This window comes from Sorex fumeus, unplaced genomic scaffold, assembly GCF_029834395.1.
Source record: "Sorex fumeus unplaced genomic scaffold, SorFum_2.1 ptg000006l, whole genome shotgun sequence".
NCBI lineage: Eukaryota > Metazoa > Chordata > Mammalia > Eulipotyphla > Soricidae > Sorex > Sorex fumeus.
In genome coordinates this window covers 47,881,496-47,902,209 of record NW_026606063.1, presented here as the reverse complement: position 1 = coordinate 47,902,209, position 20,714 = coordinate 47,881,496, and the positions used below count along the sequence as shown (strand labels likewise).

Sequence of the window (20,714 nt, the reverse complement as noted above, 5' to 3'; positions counted from 1 at the left end):
TTGGAGACTTTGTTGTTACTGTGTCTGGCATATTGAATACTCTTGGTAGCTTGCCAGGCTCTCCGAGAGGGGCGGAGGAATCGAACTCGGGTCAGCCATGTTGGCCGCGTGCAAGGCAAACGCCCTACCCGCTGTGCTATCGCTCCAGCCCTAAAAAAGTCGATTTGCTCGAGCGGGCCCAGTAACGTCTCCATTGGAGACTTCGTTGTTACTGTGTCTGGCATATCGAATACTCTCGGTAGCTTGCCGGGCTCTCCGAGAGGGGCGGAGGAATCGAACTCGGGTCGGCCATGTTGGCCGCTTGTAAGGCGAACGCCCTACCCGCTGTGCTATCGGTCTATTTTTTTGAAAAAGAAAAGTAATGGGTATCTTTATAGGGACCACATTGAATCTATATAATGCTTTGTGGGTGCATTGCCATTTTTATAATATTAATTATCCCAATCCATGAGCAGGGGATATGTCTCCATTTCCTTGTGCCTTCTTTTATTTCTTGGAGTAGCATTTTATAGTTTTCTTTATATAAAGGTCCTTAACCTCTTTAGTTAAGATAATTCTGATACTTGATTTTCTGAGACACTATTGTGAATGGGATTGTTTTTTAAATATCTCTTTCTTCTCCTTAATTTTTGAATATTGGAAAACTATGTACTTCTGGGTATTTATTTTGTAACCTGCCACTCTACTATATAAATCTATTGTTCCTAGAATTTTTTTGTTAGAGTCTTTAGGATTCTGTAAGTATAATATTATATCATCTGCAAACAGTGAGAGCTTGACTTTTTTCTTTCCTATTTGGATACCTTTGATTTTTTTTTGATCAGCTTTCTTAAGTATAGCAATAGATTCACAGAAAACATGTAGACTAATTTGCCAAATTTCATTCTTATGTCTTAGGGAGCTTAATTAAGATGGCTTATTTTTTGGAAACATATTTATATTTATTTTTTAAAATTGAATCACTGTGAGCTACACTTACAAAGCTTTCATGTTTGAGTTTCAGTCATACAATGATTGAACACCCATCCCACCACCAGTGTACATTTTCCACCACCAATGTCCCCAGTATACCCCCCCATTTGATCCCTCCATCTGCCTCAATGGCAGATAATTTCCCTCTTACTCTCTCTCTCTACTTATGGGCATTATGATTTGAAATACAAATAATGAGAGGCCATCATGTTTGGTCCTTTTTCTATTCTCATCACACATCTCCCATCCCGAATGATCCTGCCAACCATCACTGACTTAGTGACCCCTTCTCTATTCCAGCTGCCTTCTAACTCAGCTCATAAGGCAGGCTTCCAACCATGAAGCAACATTTCTGGCCCTGTCTCTAATGTCCTTGGGTGTCAGTCTCATATTATGTTATTTTATATTCCACAAAAGAGTGGTCATTCTATGTCTATCCCGCTTTTTCTGACTCACTTCACTTAGCATGACACTCTCCATGTCCATCCACTTATAAGCAAATTTCATGACTTCATCTTTCCTAACACTTGCTTAGTATTACAATGTGTAGATGTACCAAAGTTTCTTTAACCAGTCATCTGTTCTCAGGCATTTGGGTTGTTTCCAGATTCAGTGCTGCAATGAACATACAGGAGCAGATGTCATTTCTACTGTGCTTTTTTGAACCCTCAGGATATATTCCCAGAAGTGGTATTACAGGGTCATATGGAAGCTTATTTTGTAGTTTTTGAAGGAATGCCCATATTGTTTTCCCAAAAAACTGAACCAGTCGGCATTTCCACCAACAATGAAAGAAAGTCCCTTTCTCCCCACATCTGCACCAGCACTAGTTGTTCTTGTTATTTTTGATGTGTGTCAGTCTCTGTGATGTGAGATGATATCTCATTGTTGATCTGATTTGCATCTTTCTGATGATTACTGATGCAGAGCAGTTTTTCATGTGCCTTTTGGCCACTTGTATTTCTTTTTTTTAGGAAGCTACTGTTCATTTCTTCTCCCCATTTTTGGGGGGGGGGTTGGAGGTTTTTTTCTTCTACAATTCTACTAACGTCTGGTATATTCTGGATATTAACTCCTTATCTGGTGGGTATTGGGAAAATATTTTTCCTATTTTGTGGGCTCTCTTTGTATTCTGGTTACCGTTTCTTTTAAGGTGCAGAAGCTTCTTTAATGTAGTCCCATTTGTTTGTTTGCTTTCACTTGCTTGGTAAGTGGTGTTTCATTCTTAAAGATGCCTTTAACTTCAATATCATGGAGAGTTCTATACAAATTTTCCTCCATGTACCTTATGGATTCAGGTTTGATATTGAGGTCTTTAATACACTTTGATCTGACTTTTTTGCCTGGCGTCAGACAGAGGTCAGAGCTTTCCCCCCAACCCCCCACAGGTAGCTGTCCAGTTTTCCCAGCACTACTTGTTGAAGAGACTTTCCTAGTTCTACTTCACATTTCTTGCTCCTTTAAGTGATTAAGATTAAGTGATCATATATTTGAGAGTCTGTGACAGAATATTCAATTCTGTTCTATTGATGTTCAGGTCTGTTTTTGTTCCAATACCATGCTGTTTTAATTACTACTGCTTTGTAGTACAGTTTGAAGGTGAAGGTGATGCCACCCATCTTCTTTTTCCTAAGGATTGCTTTGGAGGGTAGTTATACTTGGTGTACCTCAGGTGCTTCCTCATGCTTTGTGATTGGAGTCACTGCAGGTGGCACTTTGGGGGCCCATGAAGTACTGGGGATCAAATCTGGGTCTCAACTCTGTCACTGCTGTCATGGGTGACTGTATCCCCTAGTGCTTTTGGGACCAATAGTTACTCCCTTGATTGGTGGACAGAAAAATGGGTCACAGACTGGTTGCCAGCAACGTCTTTATTGAAATCAAACAGGGCTAATATAGGAAAAGAGAATCTGCTCTGTGGAGGCGGGTGGGGGTGTGTGTGAGGAAGCGTGAGAGGCAGAATTTACAGACAGGGGAAGTAGAATAGAAAGGAGAAGTTAAACATATACATGGAGGATTGCGAGTGCCCCTGTGGAATTGGGTGTGCCTCAGAGCACTGTAGTGGGTGCACCTCAATTAACATAAGCTATCTGTGAAGGAGAAAAGGACAACCCAATGTAAAAAGCCTGAGCTGCTTGGAACTGTGGAAGGACAAATTATTCAATTGCAAGTTATGGGGGAATGGTGTCCCTTTTGATGCTGTCCTTCCTTATCTCTGGAGTGGTATCTATGAAGCCCTCTCTCCTCAAGGAGAATCTCCAAAGGTTTGCTCAACAGGGTGGCACCTGTTAGGTGGCTCGGGAACAGTGCCAGCAGGGAATCCAACAAGTCCAATGAGCTACCTAATCCCAATTTAATAAATTCTAATAGGATAGCATTTCATTTTATCATTTGCAAAACATCTATGGGAAGTTCTCTAGTACTTAGAGTCAATAAGAAAAAAGACCCCATTTCCCCATACTTTCAGAATCACACCCACAGCCACACCCACATTCCACTACCTCTGCCATGTAAGCTAATCTATCAGCCCTGCTCCAGAGACTTACGAGTAAACTTAAAATGAGAGATCAACTAGCCACAAAAATTTCTCCAACATACTGGTCTCCAGCTGAGAACTCTGGGGAGATCTCTGGAGAGGAGAAGCCCCAGCACTAAACTCACATCCCAACAGCTGCCACCACCTCACGACTGAGCTCCACAGTCAGACCAAACTGCTGAAAATTGAAAATTTCAAGTATACCAAGTTTTGGGGGGCTGAAAAATCCTGATGTTCTTGGAGTCCAGTGTAGATGGAACCTCCATGCCTCTCCTGTACTTCCAGAAGGCAGAGCAGTCACACCCACAGTTCACCACCATTACCATGTAAGCTTACTGCCCAGTTAAATACTCTAGATTTTCTGGAGCTATATCACCAAATTCTACAATGCTAACATCCCAGTAGGAGCACACCAGACAGAAGAAGAATATAAAACAAAAGTATCAACTAGCAACAACAGTTTAGTCCTCAGACAAGGACTTAGTGTTTCCCTGGTGAGATATATCAGTTTTCACAAATTTTCTTTTACTGAAGTATTTTTTGATAATTCCATTAGCCATTTAGAGACTCCAAGCAATATAAATTATTGTGGGCTTGCTACAGGGGCAGACTTACGGATTATTGGGATAAAGGAGATAATGGTGGAGGGAAGGGCACAGTGGTGGTGAGATTGGTGTTGGAATATGGATACCATAACAAATACATCATGAGCAACTTTGTAAACCATGGTGTCTAAATAAAGTAGGAAAAAAGGAGAAAAGATAAGCATCTGTACTCATATAGTTTATATGCTAGTTAATAAAACCCAGAAGCTATATAGTTTATTGCAAACCAGTCTTCAGGTGGTTTTTGCATTATATTAAAACTAATTATGTTTCCTAATTTTGCCATGGGCTGGAGCGATAGCACAGCGGGTAGGGTATCTGCCTTGCACGCAGCCAACATGGCTGACCAGAGTTCAATTCCTCCGTCCGTCTCGGAGAGCCCGGCAAGCTACCGAGAGTATCTCGCATGCACGGGAAAGCCTGGAAAGCTACCCGTGATGTGTTCGATATGCCAAACACAGTAACAAGTCTCACAACGTTACTGGGCCTGCTCAAGAAAATCGATGAACAACGGGAGAACAGTGACAGTGACAGTGATTTTGCCACAGGTCACCCAGAAATTCAGTTTTTGTTCAGTGATATGTAAGCATATCCCTGTATCACTGTCATTCCGTTGTTCATCGATTTCCTTGAGCAGGTACCAGTAACGTCTCCATTCATCCTAGCCCTGATATTTTAGCAAGTGCCACATTGGAGGCTCTTTCAGGGTCAGGGGAATGAAACCCATCCTTGTTACTGGGTTTTGGCATATCAAATATGCTATGGGGAGCTTGCCAGACTCTGCCATGTGGGCAGGATACTCTCGATAGCCAGTCCATGTAAGCATATAAAGAATACTGTCACTGTCCTCCCGTTGTTCATCGATTGGCTCGAGCGGGCCCAGTAAGGTCTCCATTGTGAGACTTGTTGTTACTGTGTTGGCATATCGAATACATCACGGGTAGCTTGTATTTGCCGTGCATAAAGAATATACTTAATGAAAAAGACTTAAAATTAAGAATATGTTTTATAGGAGCTGGAGTAATAGCACAGCGGGTAGGGCATTTGCTTTGCATGTGGCCAACCTGGGTTCGATTCCCAGCATCCCATATGGTCCCCTGAGTACTGCCAGGAGTAATTTCTGAGTGCAGAGCCAGGAGTAACCACTGTGCATCACCAGGTGTGACCCCCCCAAAAAGAATACGTTTTATAAAATTCATTATTTTATTATTTATTCATTAGTTATGTGAAGTGAATATTTAGTGCTCATTTTGTCACCAGTGCTGATTAGATAGTATAGTGACAACAGTAATCAAAAGCTGACAGATAGCTTAGACAGTGAGATATGCTCCTATCTTATCTCTGTCTCTCTTTTCTTCTAGAGACTGAGACAACTCAGAACTCCCACTGACAATTCCCCACCTTGTTTATTATTAATTTTACTTTGTCCACTAAAAGAAAAATTAAAACGTTGTCTTTTGTAGCTAAATGCCCATAACTGATTTATCCTTGAGCCCTAGCATTCAGATGGTGGAGTATAAAAAACTGATCTTAACTAAAATTTCTCCTGCTTTTCCAATTAAGACAGCCACATCATTCAATGGGGAGTATTTAAAATGAAGAGCACGTGGACAGAGAGGTAGTTCAAAGGGCTGGAATACATGAATATGACTGCTGGAGCCCCAGGTCCAATCCCTAGCACTGCATCATCCCAAAGCAGTTCAGGGAGTTGCTATTCTCCCAGTACCACTGAATGTAGTCCTCAAAAAATTGTTGAACCATAACCTAACACTTTTAGTTTTCTCTTACTGCTGTAACAAATTACTACAAATATCATGGCTTTAACATTTTATGTTATGTTCTGGAAGATGTTCTGGAAGATCTAGAGAGCATTTCCTTTCCTTTTTGTACTTCTAGCAGCCACATGATAAGGCTCATGGCCACACAGATATTTTCTTTTTAAAAAAATTTTTATTGTGAAACACCATGAGGTACAGTGTAGACTTACAATTTTTTGTGCTTGGGTTTCAGTTATACAATGATTGAGTACCCATCTATCCACCAGTGCCCATTCCCCACCTCCAGTGCTCCCAGCATGCCTCCCATTTCCCCCCTCCCCCCATCACACCCCTCCACCCTTGTGGCAAGGCATTCCCTTTTGTTCTCTCTCTCCTTTTGGGTGCTGTGGTTTGCAAAAGAGGCTCTGAGTGGCAATCATGTTCAGTCTATAGTCTACTTTCAGCATGCATCTCTCATCCTGGGAGGATCCTCATTTCACTAACACCATCAAAAAATGGGGTGATGAAATGAACAGAAACTTTTCCAAAGAAATCTGAATGGCTAAAAGGCACATGAGAAAATGCTCTACATCATTAATCATCAGGGAGATGCAGATCAAAACAACAATGAGATATCATCTCACACCACAGAGACTGGCCCACATCCAAAAGAACAAAAGCAACCGGTGTTGGCGTGGATGTGGCGAGAAAGGGACTCTCCTTCATGCTGGTGGGAATGTGGACTGGTTCAGCCCTTTTGGAAAACAGTATGGAAAATTCTCAAAAAATTAGACATTGAGCACCATTTGACCCAGCAATACTACTCCTGGGAAGATATCCCAGAGAGGCAAAAAAGTACAGTTGAAATGACATCTGCACTTCTATGTTCATTGCTGCACTATTCACAATAGCCAAAATCTGGAAAAAACCTGAGTGCTCGAGAACAGATGACTGGTTCAAGAAACTTTGGTACATCTACAGAATGGAGTAATATGCAGCTGTTAGAAAAGATGAAGTCATGAAATTTACATACAAGTTGTACTACATGGAAAGTATCATGCTAAGTGAAATGAGTCAGAAAGAGAGGGACAGACATAGAGAGATTGCATTCATCTGGGGAATATAAAGTAACAAATTGGGAGACTAACACTCAAGAATAGACAAGATAATTACCAGGAGGTTCACTCCATGGTTTGGAGGCCAGCTGCACGTGCTGGGGGAGAAGGCAGCTTAGATAGAGAAGGGAGTACCAAATAAAGGATCCTCCCAGGATGAGAGATGCATGCTGAAAGTAGACTACAGACCAAACATGATTGCCACTCAATGCCTCTTTTGCAAACCACAGCACCCAAAAGGAGAGAGAAAACAAAACGAAATGCCCTGCCACAGGGGTGGGTGGGATGGGGGGGGGGTGCAAGTGTGGGAGGGATTCCAGGAGCATTGGAGGTGGGGAATGGGCACTGGCGGAGGGATGGGTACTCAATCATTGTATAACTGAAACCCAAGCACAAAAATCTGTAAGTCTATAACTGTACCTCATGGTGTTTCACTGATAAAAAAATAAAACAAAACAAAACAAGTTATTGTTTTCTACTGACAGGCACCTTTTAAATTTGGTTATTAATATTTGGGTCTTGTTGACTCTCTGGTCTTATTTGGATATTTAGCTCTGGGCTGGAGCGATAGCACAGTGGTAGGGCGTTCACCTTACCAGCGGCCAACATGGCCATCCCGAGTTCGATTCCTCCGCCCCTCTCGGAGAGCCCGGCAAGCTACCGAGAGTATTCGATATGCCAGACACAGTAACAACAAAGTCTCCAATGGAGACGTTACTGGGCCCGCTCGAGCAAATCGACGATCAACGGGAGGGCCTTTACCTTTACCTTTACCTTTCCTTAACACCCTTTTAATGTCTTCTATTTACATTCAATTTTTTCTAATAAGTGGGATAAGGATTCAGGCACTTCCCCTGCTTGAGGCCAACCCTGGTTCAGTCTCTAGTACCACATGGTTCCCAGTCCCATAAGTATCACCAGAATGAATGTTATCCCTGAGCATAGAGCCAAGAGTAGTCCCTGAATATAGCTAGATGTGGTTGCAATACCCCTCCTTTAGGACTCCCCTCAAAAAAACCCTCATAAACCAATAATTCTTTTTAAGACAAATACTAGATAGTATCACTCATCTGTGGTATGTAAAAGAAGACAAGGAATGAAAGATATTAAAATAATGGCAAACCTTTGTTTCTGGATTACAGTGCTGAGAATGCCAATGTTAATGCGAAAGTAGATTTTCCTCCACTAGTGTGTTCTTGAGAATTGCATGAAAGATTTTAAAACAATTTAAAACAATTGCTAAGGAATTGGGATGGGGTGGGAGGGGACCTTGAGACATTTGTCCCTAATGGGGACCAATTGGCTGACACTGGTGGCGAGTTTGGAATTAGAACATTGTAAAGCTGAAACTTTGCTATAGGATTATAATCACAGTAACTAAACTAAAACTAAATAATTACTCCCTTCACCATGACTGCTCTTTCTTGGCCAAACTACTGTAAAGACCTAGCGATGAGAAAAATACACAATTTTCGGAGGTAGCTGATTGCAGTGGTCTTGCTTACTATTAATTTACATTTAAATAAAGAATATTAAAATACTAAACTTTTTTAAATGAAGTACTTTTCTCAGTTCAATTTTTCATTTCATTTCATCATCCTGTTATTCGTCGATTGCCTCAAGCAGGCCCCAGTAACGTCTCTTTCATCCTAACCCTGAGATTATATTCAAGGCTCTTTAGGAGAATGAGACCCATCATTGTTACTGGTATTTGGCATATTTGGTACACCACGGGGAGTTTGCCAGACTCTGCCCTGTGGGCAGGCTACATTCGATAGCCTGCAAGTTTGTCCAAAGTAGGAATGAGATAATAAGATGTCATAAAAAGATGTCCTGATAAGATGTCGCGCGGTTCCGGGAGCTGGATTTTATAGTCTCTGAGTCTTGGCCGTTGATGGGATTACACGGCGCCAGGGGGCCAGGTGGTGGGTGTGACCCCCGCCTACTGGAATTTGGAGGATCTGGGTGGAGGATGCTCGACTCCAGTCCGAGTAGGCTGGGAGATCTCGGCCCCGGAACCCGCGTGGATTTGTCCCTCTGCCAGTACCTTCATGTGTGCGGAGAGTGGTCTCAGCATGGTGGTGGCTGGTCCTGGAGGTCTTCGGCTGCTGGAGCCCTGGTCGGGGCGGGGAGGAAAGCTCAACCCGCTCCCCTCCAACAGACCCCGGGGAGGAACAGCCAGACGCGGGGACAGAAGACTGCACTGTTCTTGTCCGGGAGCTGGATTTTATAGTCTCTGAGTCTTGGCCGTTGATGGGATTACACGGCGCCAGGGGGCCAGGTGGTGGGTGTGACCCCCGCCTACTGGAATTTGGAGGATCTGGGTGGACGATGCTCGACTCCAATCCGAGTAGGCTGGGAGATCTCGGCCCCAGAACCCGCGTGGCTTTGTCCCTCTGCCAGTACCTTCATGTGTGCGGAGAGTGGTCTCAGCATGGTGGTGGCTGGTCCTGGATGTCTTCGGCTGCTGGAGCCCTGGTCAGAGCGGGGAGGAAAGCTCAACCCGCTCCCCTCCAACGAGCCCCGGCGAGGAACAGCCAGGCGTGGGGGCAGAAGACTGCCTCAGTTCAATATTTCTTTTTTTTCTTTTTTTCTTTTTTAAAATTCTTATTAGTGAGACATCATGAGGTACAGTTCAATATTTCTTACCTGTTAGAAGAGACATTCATTATTTTTGGTTGATTAGTATCTTTGTGAATTGAACCAAAATGAGGGAGGTTATCTGGAAATGCATCTTTGCTTTGAGGTACTAGGGATAGGCCAACAAAAGCTTCATTTAACTTATCCACTCTGTCCAGGGGCCCCAGGAGCTCTGTTGTAAAATGATTGATATGAATCAAATGTAAATACAGTTTCTTCAGGAAAACTTTAACATTCCAATGGATTTCCCCCCTAATTTGTCAGCTTATAGTATAGAGTAGAAATCTTGTAGTCACAATGTTCAATGATTTCTTTCACCCAAGAGCTCAACAAATGGATAATTGGAGAATGAATATTTTTTTGAGTCCAGATTTCCAGAATTCATCGATAGGGACTAGAGAGATAGCTTCACAGGCTAGAGCACGCGCTTTGCATGTAGGAGGCCTCAGTTCCATCCATTGATTGGGTGATACCTCCAGAACTGCCAGGAGTAACCCCAGAGCATTGAGCTAAAAGTAGCCATTGAACACTGCCAAGTATGCCCTTCATGCCACAAACAAATTCATTTATTTTTCCCACTCAGAGTGGATTTACCCCGGGTCAGCTGGTAGCAAGGTTAGCACCCTACCAATAACTGTACTGTCTCTCCAGCTCCTGACCTACAGTATTTAAAAACTAATTCAATTGTTTATTAACATTCAAAACTCAAGGAATTAAATATAATATTCCATATTTATTGCTTCCTAAAAATGAGAAGTTTTGGATCCAAAGATAGCATGCCAGGCTAGAACACATGCTTTGCATAAAGGAGCCCTGGTATGCCAGGTCCGCTAAGCTCTGAGCCAGGAGTAGGTAGCCCCTGAGAACTAGGAGGTCTGCACTTTCCCTGCCTTTTATAACTTTTCTGTATTGTTTTTGGGCCCCTAGGGTATTCCAAGGGCAGTATTGCTGTGTTGTATGGAAGCTCAATTTCTAGTTTTTTTTGAGAAGGTCCATACTGTTTTCCAGAAAGATCAGAGTCCTTTTCTGCCCTCATCCATGCCAGCATTGGTTGTTGTGTTTTTTCCCTTCATGTTTGCTAATCTCTGTAGTATGAAATGATATCTCACTGTTTTGATTTGCATCTCCATGACAATTAGTTATGTAGAGCACTCTTTAATGTGTCTTTCTCACATTTACATTTCTTATTGAGGAAGCTTCTGTTCATTTCTTCTTCCCATTTTTTGCTGGGTTGCATGCTTTGTTTGTTTGTTTGTTTTGTTTTTTTGGGTCATAGCCAGCAAAGCTAAGGGATTACTCCTGGCTCAAAACTCAGGAATTACTCCTGGCAGTGCTTGGGGAACCATATGGAATGTCGGTGATAGAACCTGCGTCAGCTGGGTGAAAGGCAAATGCCTTATTCACCATACTATCACTCTAGCCCTCAACTGTTGTATGATTTTTTTTCTTTCAAACTTCTACCAGTGCAATATATATCTTGGATTGACTTCTAAGTCTTAAAAGCAGTGATTTGCTGAAACAAAACTGTAAGAACACTAATTCCCCATCAAACCCTACTTTTCTTTCTTTTTTTTTTTTACTATCTAACTTTTAATAGAAATTCTTCCAGGGTCAATAAGTAAAATAGCAGAAATTCAAAACCGCGCGGCCGCAATAGCTCATACTTTGTTGCGACATCATTTTATTCTTTTTTTTTCCCTTTATTTTATTTTATTTTTTTTAAAGTTGTAGATTTACAATTTTTTGTGCTTTGGTTTCAATTATACAATGATCAGATACCCATCCCTCCACCAGTGCCCATTTTCCACCACCATGGATAATATCCCTCCCACCCCCATCCCCCCATCCCCCCGTCTCTGTGGCAGGGCGATCCCCTGTGTTCTCTCTCTCCTTTTGGGTGTTGTGGTCTGCAAAAGAGGCATTGAGTGGCAAACATGTTCAGTCCATAGTCTACTTTCGACATGCATCTCCCCTCCTGGGAGGATCCCCAAACATCCTTTATTTGGGTGCTCCCTTCTCTATCTGAACTGCCCTTTCCTCTAGGATACCCGGCTGGCCTCTAAGTTATGGAGTAATCCTCCTGGTGCTGATCTCAGCTATTCTTGGGTATTAATCTCATACTTTGTTACTTTATATCCCCCAGATGAATGCAATCTTTCTATGTCTATCCCTCTCTTTCTGACTCATTTCGCTTAGCATGATACTTTCCATATTGTACCACTTGTATGTAAATTTCATGACTTCATCTTTTCTAAGAGCTACATAGTACTCCATTGTGTAGATGTACCAAAGTTTCTTTAACCAGTCATCTGTTCTTGGGCATTCAGGTTTCTTCCAGTTTCTGGCTATTGTAAAGAGTGCTGCAATGAACAAACAAGTGCAGATGTCACTTCGACTACACATTTTTGCCTCTCTGGGATATATTCCCAGGAGTGGTATTGCTGGGTCAAATGGGAGCTCAATTTCTAATTTTTTGAGAATCGTCCATACTGTTTTCCAGAAGGGCTGAACCAGTGGACATTCCCACCAACAGTGAAGGAGTGTCCCTTTCTCGCCACATCCACGCCAGCATCGGTTGCTTTTGTTCTTTTGAATGTGGGCCAGTCTCTGAGGTGTGAGATGGTATCTCATTGTGGTTTTGATCTGCATCTCCCTGATGATTAATGATGTAGAGCATTTTCTCATGTGCTTTTTTGCCATTCGGATTTCTTCTTTGAGAAAGTTTCTGTTCATTTCATTGCCCCATTTTTGGATGGGGTTGGATGTTTTCTTCTTGTGGAGTTTAACCAGTATTTTGTATATCCTGGATATCAACCCCTTGTCAGATGTGTATTCGGTGAATATCCTTTCCCATTCTGTAGACTGTCTTTGTATTTTGGTCACTGTTTCTTTGGAGGTGCAGAAGCTTCTTAGTTTAAGATAGTCCCATTTATCTATCTCTGTTTTCACTTGCTCGGCCAGTGGCGTGGCATCTTTGAAGATACCATTAGCTTCAATGTCATGGAGCAAACCCTACTTTTCTATAACACCAACGATAAGTATCTGCTCTGGTTATTTTCAGATTTTAATTCCTACAGACATTCAAATTTATTTTAGGGTCATCAAACTATAGTCTGTAGGTCAAATATATTTCTCAAGCTGCTTTGGATGATCTGATATAAGAATGGTTTTTATCAGTGTGGACGATTCTCCAAAAATTAGAAATTGAGCTCCCATTTTACCCAGCAATATCACTACTGGGAATATATCCCAGAGAGGCAAAAAAGTATAGTCGAAATGACATCTGCACTTGTTTGTTCATTGCAGCACTGTTTACAATAGCCAGATCTGGAAAAAACCTGAGTGCCCAACAGATGACTGGTTAAAGAAACTTTGGTATATCTACACAATGGAATACTATATTGCTGTTAGAAAAGATGAAGTCATGAAATTTACATACAAGTGGTACTACATGGAAAGTTTCATGTTAAGCAAAATGAGTCAGAAAGAGAGGGACAGACATAGAAAGATTGCATTCATATGGGAACATAAAGTAACAAAATAGGAGACTAATACCCAAGAATAGCTGAGATAAGTACCAGGAGGTTTACTCCATGGCTTGCAGGACAGCCACACATGCTAGGGGAAAAGGCAGCTCAGATAGAGAAGGGAGCACCAAATAAAGGGTGTTAGGAGAATCTGCCCAAGATGGGAGAAGCATGCTGAAAGTAGACTATAGACTGAACATGATTGCCACTCAATGCCTCTTTTGCAAGCCACAGCCCCCAAAAGGAGAGAGAGAGAACAAAAGGAAATGCCCTGCTACAGAGGCAGGGTTAGACGGGGGTTATGGGGAGTAGGAGGGATACTGGGATCTGTGGTGGTGGAAAATGAGCACGGGTGGAGGTATGGGTACTTGATCATTGTATAATTGAAACCCAAGCACAAAAATTTGTAACTCTACAACTGTATCTCATTGTGTTTCACTAATAAAAATTTAAAAAAGAATGGTTTTTACATTTTTAAATGGTTAAAAACATATTTTGTGACTTTAAAAATTACGTGAAATTCAAATTTCAGTGTTTAAATGCAATTTTATTAGAACGAAATGAAGCTCATTTTTTCCACATACTGTCTGTGGCTACTATCATGTCAGAGTTAAATCACTGGGATAGGTAGAGACCATAAGACCTAAAAAAGTCTAAAAGTTTTTCTATTCCAACCTTTATAAAAAGGTTTGCTGCTCTAGGGGGAAAAAAAGAAAGCTCCCCCATTCCTCCCCCCCCTTTCCTTTTAATTTTCTTGAATATTTTTTCTCTCTTACACATGTTCCTTCAGACCCCAGATGCAATTGTCTCTATCAATTCTATTTTACAGAAAATGGAAAGGAGTGAAAAAAATCTAGTGATAGGGTTCTAATCTCTGCTTCTATGATCTTTAACATGTCATTTCATCTCTGAGAGCTTCTATTTCCTCACCTGTAAAAGTGATAAATTAAGATCATCTCCAAATATTTTCTCATTTTGAAGTCCATGAAGTAGACAAAAAAAAATAAGTGGGGAAACGATAAATGTGAAGAAAAATGTAAAGGATGAAGACTGAAGGATGATTGGGAGTCTCCTGGTTGCCAAGTAGACAACACAGAATAATAATTCCTACTTTTCTTGATTCTTTGGTCCATGTTCAGGATAGACTGGAGCGATAGCACAGCAGGTAGGGTGTTTGCCTTACATGTGGCAGACCTGGGTTCGATTCTTCTACCCCTCTCGGAGAGCCCAGCAAGCTACTGAGAGCATCTCACCCATACGGCAAAGCCTGGCAAGCTCCCTGAGACGCATTCGGTATGTCAAACACAGTAACAAGTCTCACAATTTGTTGTGAGACGTTTCTGGTGCCTGCTAGAGCAAATCGATGAACAATGGGAGGACAGTGCAACAGTGCTAGTTTTCTTGATGTAGTCCTTTACATATATAACCCTTAATTCTTGTAATAATTCTGTTAGATAGCATCATTATCTCATTTGTAGAAGTAGAAACTGAGGTTCAAAGAGGCTAACTAGCTTTCTCTAAACTAATATCTATTAGTGGCAAAACAAAATTTGAGGCTCATACTGAGGGTGTCTGGCTCCAAAGCCAGAGCTGTTCCATTTTAACAAAATGCTTGAAGTAAAAGAAGAAATGGAAGCTGTGAGAATTTACTGCTGTTACACATTTGTCTTCTAAAACAAATGGCACTATTTCCCTCGTGATGTTATACATTATTCTTGAAATCTATCTATTCTTTTGTTAGCTTTGTGTCTTCAAAGATGATATCCTTTCCGGTCTAAAATCTCCAAAGGGTTTCCAGGGTAAGACACATTTCAAGATGTGCAATCATATGGAAGAATGAAAATCTTTTGTAATATTATTTGTTAAACCGACAGCTCTACTTAACAGAAGCCATTAAAATATTTACAAAGTAGCAGCTACTCTTGTTAAAAAAAGGGGACAGATTTTCTATGCATAAAAATAAACAAGCTGATAAGCACAAGATAAGCCATTTGACAGCATCTCCTGTGTACATTGCATGGTATATAGAAATTCTGATATTTGCAGAGTAATTATAATATTAAAGCCTTTCAAGTAAAAAGGACACAGACCCAGTAGGAACTGATAAGAAGAATTCTACACTATATAAGACAAACATAAATAAATATATTACTGATTTTTAAAAATGAATTTAGGTTATCCCATGCATATTCCTGTAAGAGGTTTAGTATGTTTTTTATTTATGCATTTTTAATTTACTCCTCTTTGTTGTTGTTGCCCTGTCTGGGTTGGGGAAGGTCTCATACATGCCTAGCTGTGGTGTGCTGTGGTGTTTTACATTTGTTGATCACACCTCTAGTTATATTCAGCCACAGTGCTCATTGGGGTGCTGCATACTTTTGGTCTGGTGCTTGCTGTGGTGCTCACAAATATGTTCATGAGGGATATATTCGTAGCCATAGTGTTTGCACACTTGGTGCACTGGAGGTAGCATGCTTTGTTTCAAATCACAAACAGTAGAGCCTCCAGGTCTGTGCTTGGTGTTTGTATGTGACACCAGGGATCAAATTCATGGCATCATGCCTGTAAAGGAGGTGCTTTTATGTCATCGAGTAAGCTCCTGGACCCTTTGGTGTACTTTTTAAAATAAGGTTTATTCTTAGAATTTAATTATATTTACATATAGGTGCACATATAACATATGTATATGTATATATCCATACTGAATTAAATTGAGTTGCAATTTCAGCCAGGTGTCTAACTTAAAAAAATAAACTAAGAGAGCAAATGATGTCAACAAAAATATTGAAATTGATCATTTGCATATATCCCTTAATCTATAAGTTGGATACTTTATATGTAAAGTGATTTATTTTTCTTTTTATAGGAACCACACCCCATGGTACTCAGGGGGTCTAGTGATGCTCCAACCTGACAGTACATGATTTTTTCTTTTAAAAACATTTTTTTAAAAAAATCAAATGTTATTAAAAATCTTCGTTAGTAATTGTTTAGTTTTCTTTCTTTTAAAATAGGGGGCCACATCTAATGAGTTTCGGGGAGCGTGTGTGGAAGGGGTGGCCTGGAGAACCTGGCATACTCAGCCTGTCAGTACAGGCCTGGTTGTCAAGTGCTCCGGCTGTGATAGGGTCTGGCGCTTCTGGGGGCCACTCTGGTGTTTTTTGCAGACCACCAAGACTACACTGCTCAGGGGTCGATGAGTTTCCCAGAAAAAACTTTGATACCTTTAACATACCATGCATATGTTACAATTCTTTGAGCCATGGCCCTAGACCTTTGGGCTTTATTAGACCAATTATATGTACTTTATAAAGTGTACTCTTATTTACAAAGAGTACAAGACATGTCAAGGTTTTTTTTTTTTCAAAATCTTGACAGTTACATGGAAGAGTGACACTTGTCATGCTCCTATGATATGATTTTGCTATTTTTATTTAATGACTTCTACTTAATTGTAAGGACAATAGACTAAGAGAAAAATCTGGTAGTAAATTATAAATGTGATAAATATCATTATATTATTAAATATATGTCCCAGAATTATTGGGAACTTTAGAAATATAGAAATTTTCTGCCTCTAAGTTTATTTTTTTTCTTCTAATTCTAGCTGCATTATTTTCAATGCTGTTTGTAAGGAAAATATTATTTTTCTGTCTTTTGGAATTGAGAAAATGTAAGAGACTAAGATGATTATAGAGGGAAGTGTTAACATGCTCAATAAATATCAACAACTTATCAAATGTAATAATGTCAGGAAAGAAGAGACAAAAAGTTGTAAGTGGTAAAGACAGACAACCTATCTTGTAAGGTTAATATTATGAGATTCTACACAATTGGATTGAATAACGGTGAATACAAAATTACAAAGTCATTCATGATTGAGTTTCAGTCATACATTGTTCAAGCACAAATCCCTTTAGGTTCTAGCATTTTATTTTATTTAATTATTTATCTATTTCTTTTGTTGTTACTGTGTCTGGCATATCGAATACATCACGGGGAGCTTGCCAGGGCCGGCTCAAACCTGGCAATGCTCAGGGGTTACTCCTGGCTCTGCACTCCGGAATTACTCCTGGTGGTGATTAGAGGGCCATACAGAATGCCAGGGATCAAACCTCAGTCAGCTGAGTACAAGGCAAATGCCCTAACCACTGTACTATTGCTCAGACCCCTCGAGCCCCTCTCTGGCATTGTAAAGTAGAGTTATCATTCTAATGAAAGTCATAATCTAGTGGGGCAGAGGCAACAGTACAGTGGGTAGGGCATTTGCCTTGCACATGGCAGACCAGGGTCTTATTCCTGGCATCCCATATGGTCCCCTGAGCATATAAGCCAGGAGCAATTTCTGACTGCAGAGCCAGAAATATATACCCTGAACATCACTGGTTGTGACCCAAGAACAAGAATAAAAACAAACCAAGAAAGCACTTTTTTAAATTAGAAAAATATAAATGCACTAGTGGGAAAACATGCCTAAGTTGCCCAGGGGCCGAAGTGATGATACAGCCAGTAGGGTGTTTGCCTTGCACATAGATGACCTGTGTTCCATCCCCGGCATTCCATAAGGTTCCCCAAGCACCATCAGGACCTTTCCTCCATCATTGTCCCCAGTTTTCTACCCACATCCTTAACAGGCACAAAATATTTTATTTTTTTTTATTGCTTGTATAACAAAATGACTAATGGAATTACTGAAAAAAAAATACTTCAGTAAAAGAAAATTTGTGAAAGTTGTTAAGTTTTTTTTAAAAAATTAACTTTATTTAAACAGCATGACTTACAAAGTTCATAATACAGCTATTTCGGGTATTCAGTATTTTTTTTGTTTGTTTTTGGTTTTTGGGTCACACCCTGCGATGCACAGAGGTTACTCCTGGCTCATGCACTCAGGACTTACTCCTGGCGGTGCTCAGGGGACCATATGGGATGCTGGGAACCCTGGTCGGTTGTGTGCAAGGCAAACGCCCTACCCGCTGGGCTATCACTCCAGCCCCGAGAAAGTTGTTAAGTTTTATGCCTTCCCCCGCCTCATTAAGTCACTGAGGGATTCCTAAGCTGTTTGTTGCTAGTTGAGCCTTCTGTGTTATTTCTTTTGTTTACTGAGTTTAATTTTCCCATCTAATTTGGTATGCTCCTACTGGTCTGCCGGTATTGTGAAATTTGGAGGTGTTGTGTGATCACATATGTGGCCATGTGCTCCAGGATCTGAGAACAGGTATTATAAATTTCAGTTGCTTCATCTAGCTTGCATCTTTCCTGAGAACAGTTGTGAAGCTGTAAAGGTAGGCTGTTGCTTACCGGACCATGACTGTGGGAGGTAGGTGTGGCTGCTGGGGCTTCCAGCAGTACAGGGGTGCGGGGTGGGCCTGAGGGAGGCTGCCAACACCTACCCTGAGAAGAACTCAGATTTTTCAGTACATAAAAATTGTATACTTGGAATTTTGGTCAGCTTGGTGTCTCTGCATAGAGTATTTCTGAAGCAGTAAAGTTGGAATGTTTTCATGGTTTGCATGGCAGCATCTGTGGGATGTGGGTGAGCCTACTGAGGCTTCAAAGGGGAATGATTGATTATGGATCTTTTTTTGTTTTATTCAATGTGATCTTTGGCAGGTCAGTTAACTATTCAGATTTCTGTGAGGGTAACTTGTATATTGTTGACCAGGTAATGATATAAAATACTTTTTTAAAAAAAAATCAAATCACCGAGATAGTTACAAAGATTTCATGTTTGAGTTTCAGTCATGCAATGATTGAAGACCCATCCCTCCATCAGTGCACATTTTCTATCACCGATGTCCCCAGTATCCCCCCTCCCCCTGCCTTTATTGCAGACTATTTCCCTCATACTCTCTCTACTTTTGGGCATTATGGTTTGCAATACAGATACTGAGAGGCTATCACGTTTGGTCCTTTATCCACTTTTGGCACACATCTCCCATCCTGAATGATTCCTTCAACCATCATTGGCTTAGTAATCCCTTCTCTATTCCAGCTGCCTTCTCCCCCAGCTCATGAGGCAGGTTTCCAACCATGGAGCAATATTCTTGGCCCTTGTGTCTACTGTCCTTGGGTATCAGTCTCATATTATTTTTATATTCCACAAATGAGTGTAGTTATTCTATGTCTGTCCCTCTCTTTCTGACTCATCAAATACTTTCTAAGGGAAATTTTTCAATATGTGTAAAACTAAGTTACCTGTACTCATTTTTGACCTAGAAATTCTCTATGTTGAAATTTAGCCTACAAAGTGCCATGCATTTTATTACGGAAATTTCAAAATGCTTGAAACAAGAAAGGACAGTAATGAACCCTTAGCAAGTTTTCCTTTAATCACCTTCAGTAATTAGCAGTCTGTGGCCAATCTTATTTCCTGTTTGTCCTTCAATACCCACTAAATACAACTTAGTAAGTTTTTAAAATAATGTACCTCCTAAGATATATATGATAATTAACAAAATTCTACTATCACATGCTTCCAAAAACAATCTACTCAAATACTTCATCAGTATCTCCCCCTAGTTATCTAGTTATTACACACACACACACACACACACACACACACACACACACACAATTTTTAAAAGTTTTTGTGTTTCAACATGGCTTATAATTTGAAAACTGTATTTGGCTACTTTCTTAAAGATTCAATGTATATATTTCTTAATATCCATTCATGTTGTAATTTAATTGTTAAAACTGTATCATTTGTCTTATTGAGTTTACCACAATCTGAGTTGTTGGCTGAATATTTTTGTCATTTAACATGCTATTCTGTCTCCTGTTATTTATTTTCCTTTGAATGAGTATTAATGTTTGATTAGACACTGGTTTATTATTTGGAGGCACATGAGATTAAGACTTCTTCATATTAGTAATATCCTTTCATCAAAACGTACATGCTTTTTTGTTATCTCTGTGAAGTTAACAGGCAGTGATGATTAATTCCTACTCTGTGGATCCGTCTGAGTTTGCAAGATGGTAGAATTTTAACTGACATCTGAATGTCTCTAATTTGATGTTTTTATTTGCTATAATCATTATCCTTACTGTTACATAAATTATACCATATTTTAGGAAATGAGTCTGTTTTAGTTAGTTCTTACATCCTTTCTACATAACGCTATCACTACTTCTGTTTCCTGCTCTGAAAAAATGTTCCAAGATCATCTTAGACATCTCATATAAACTAACATAAAAGGTGGCTTTTTGTCAAAGAGTTGTGATTTCTAACATGATAAATATCAATTACAATATGTGCATTAGGGATGCACTTAGACTTTTTAGTTCCTTCCTATGATAAATATGGGATAAAGTTTTTGTTTTTTCCATTAAAATTAAGAGAATGATATTGTCAATTTGACTTCCGGTATAAAGTATTTTTTCTTCAATTATATTATTTATTGTTTTTAAAATTTTTATTGCCATACCCAGTGATGCTCAGGGCTACTTCTGTTATATATATATATATATATATATATATATATATATATGCCTATGTTAAACTTTTTTAAATTATAAAATTTAAAACTGTATTTGGTTACTTTCTTAAAGATTCAATGCAT

General features: G+C 40.1%; 1 protein-coding gene across 1 annotated transcript in view; it reads right to left on the bottom strand.

Moving 5' to 3' along the window:
• Window positions 1–20,714, bottom strand: part of WDPCP (WD repeat containing planar cell polarity effector) — a 377,262-nt gene that overhangs the window by 36,376 nt on the left and 320,172 nt on the right. The window contains exon 15 of the mRNA XM_056127073.1: window positions 9,635–9,797. Within this exon, the coding sequence (XP_055983048.1) occupies window positions 9,635–9,797 (163 nt within the window). The remainder of the gene's footprint in view (window positions 1–9,634; window positions 9,798–20,714) is intronic.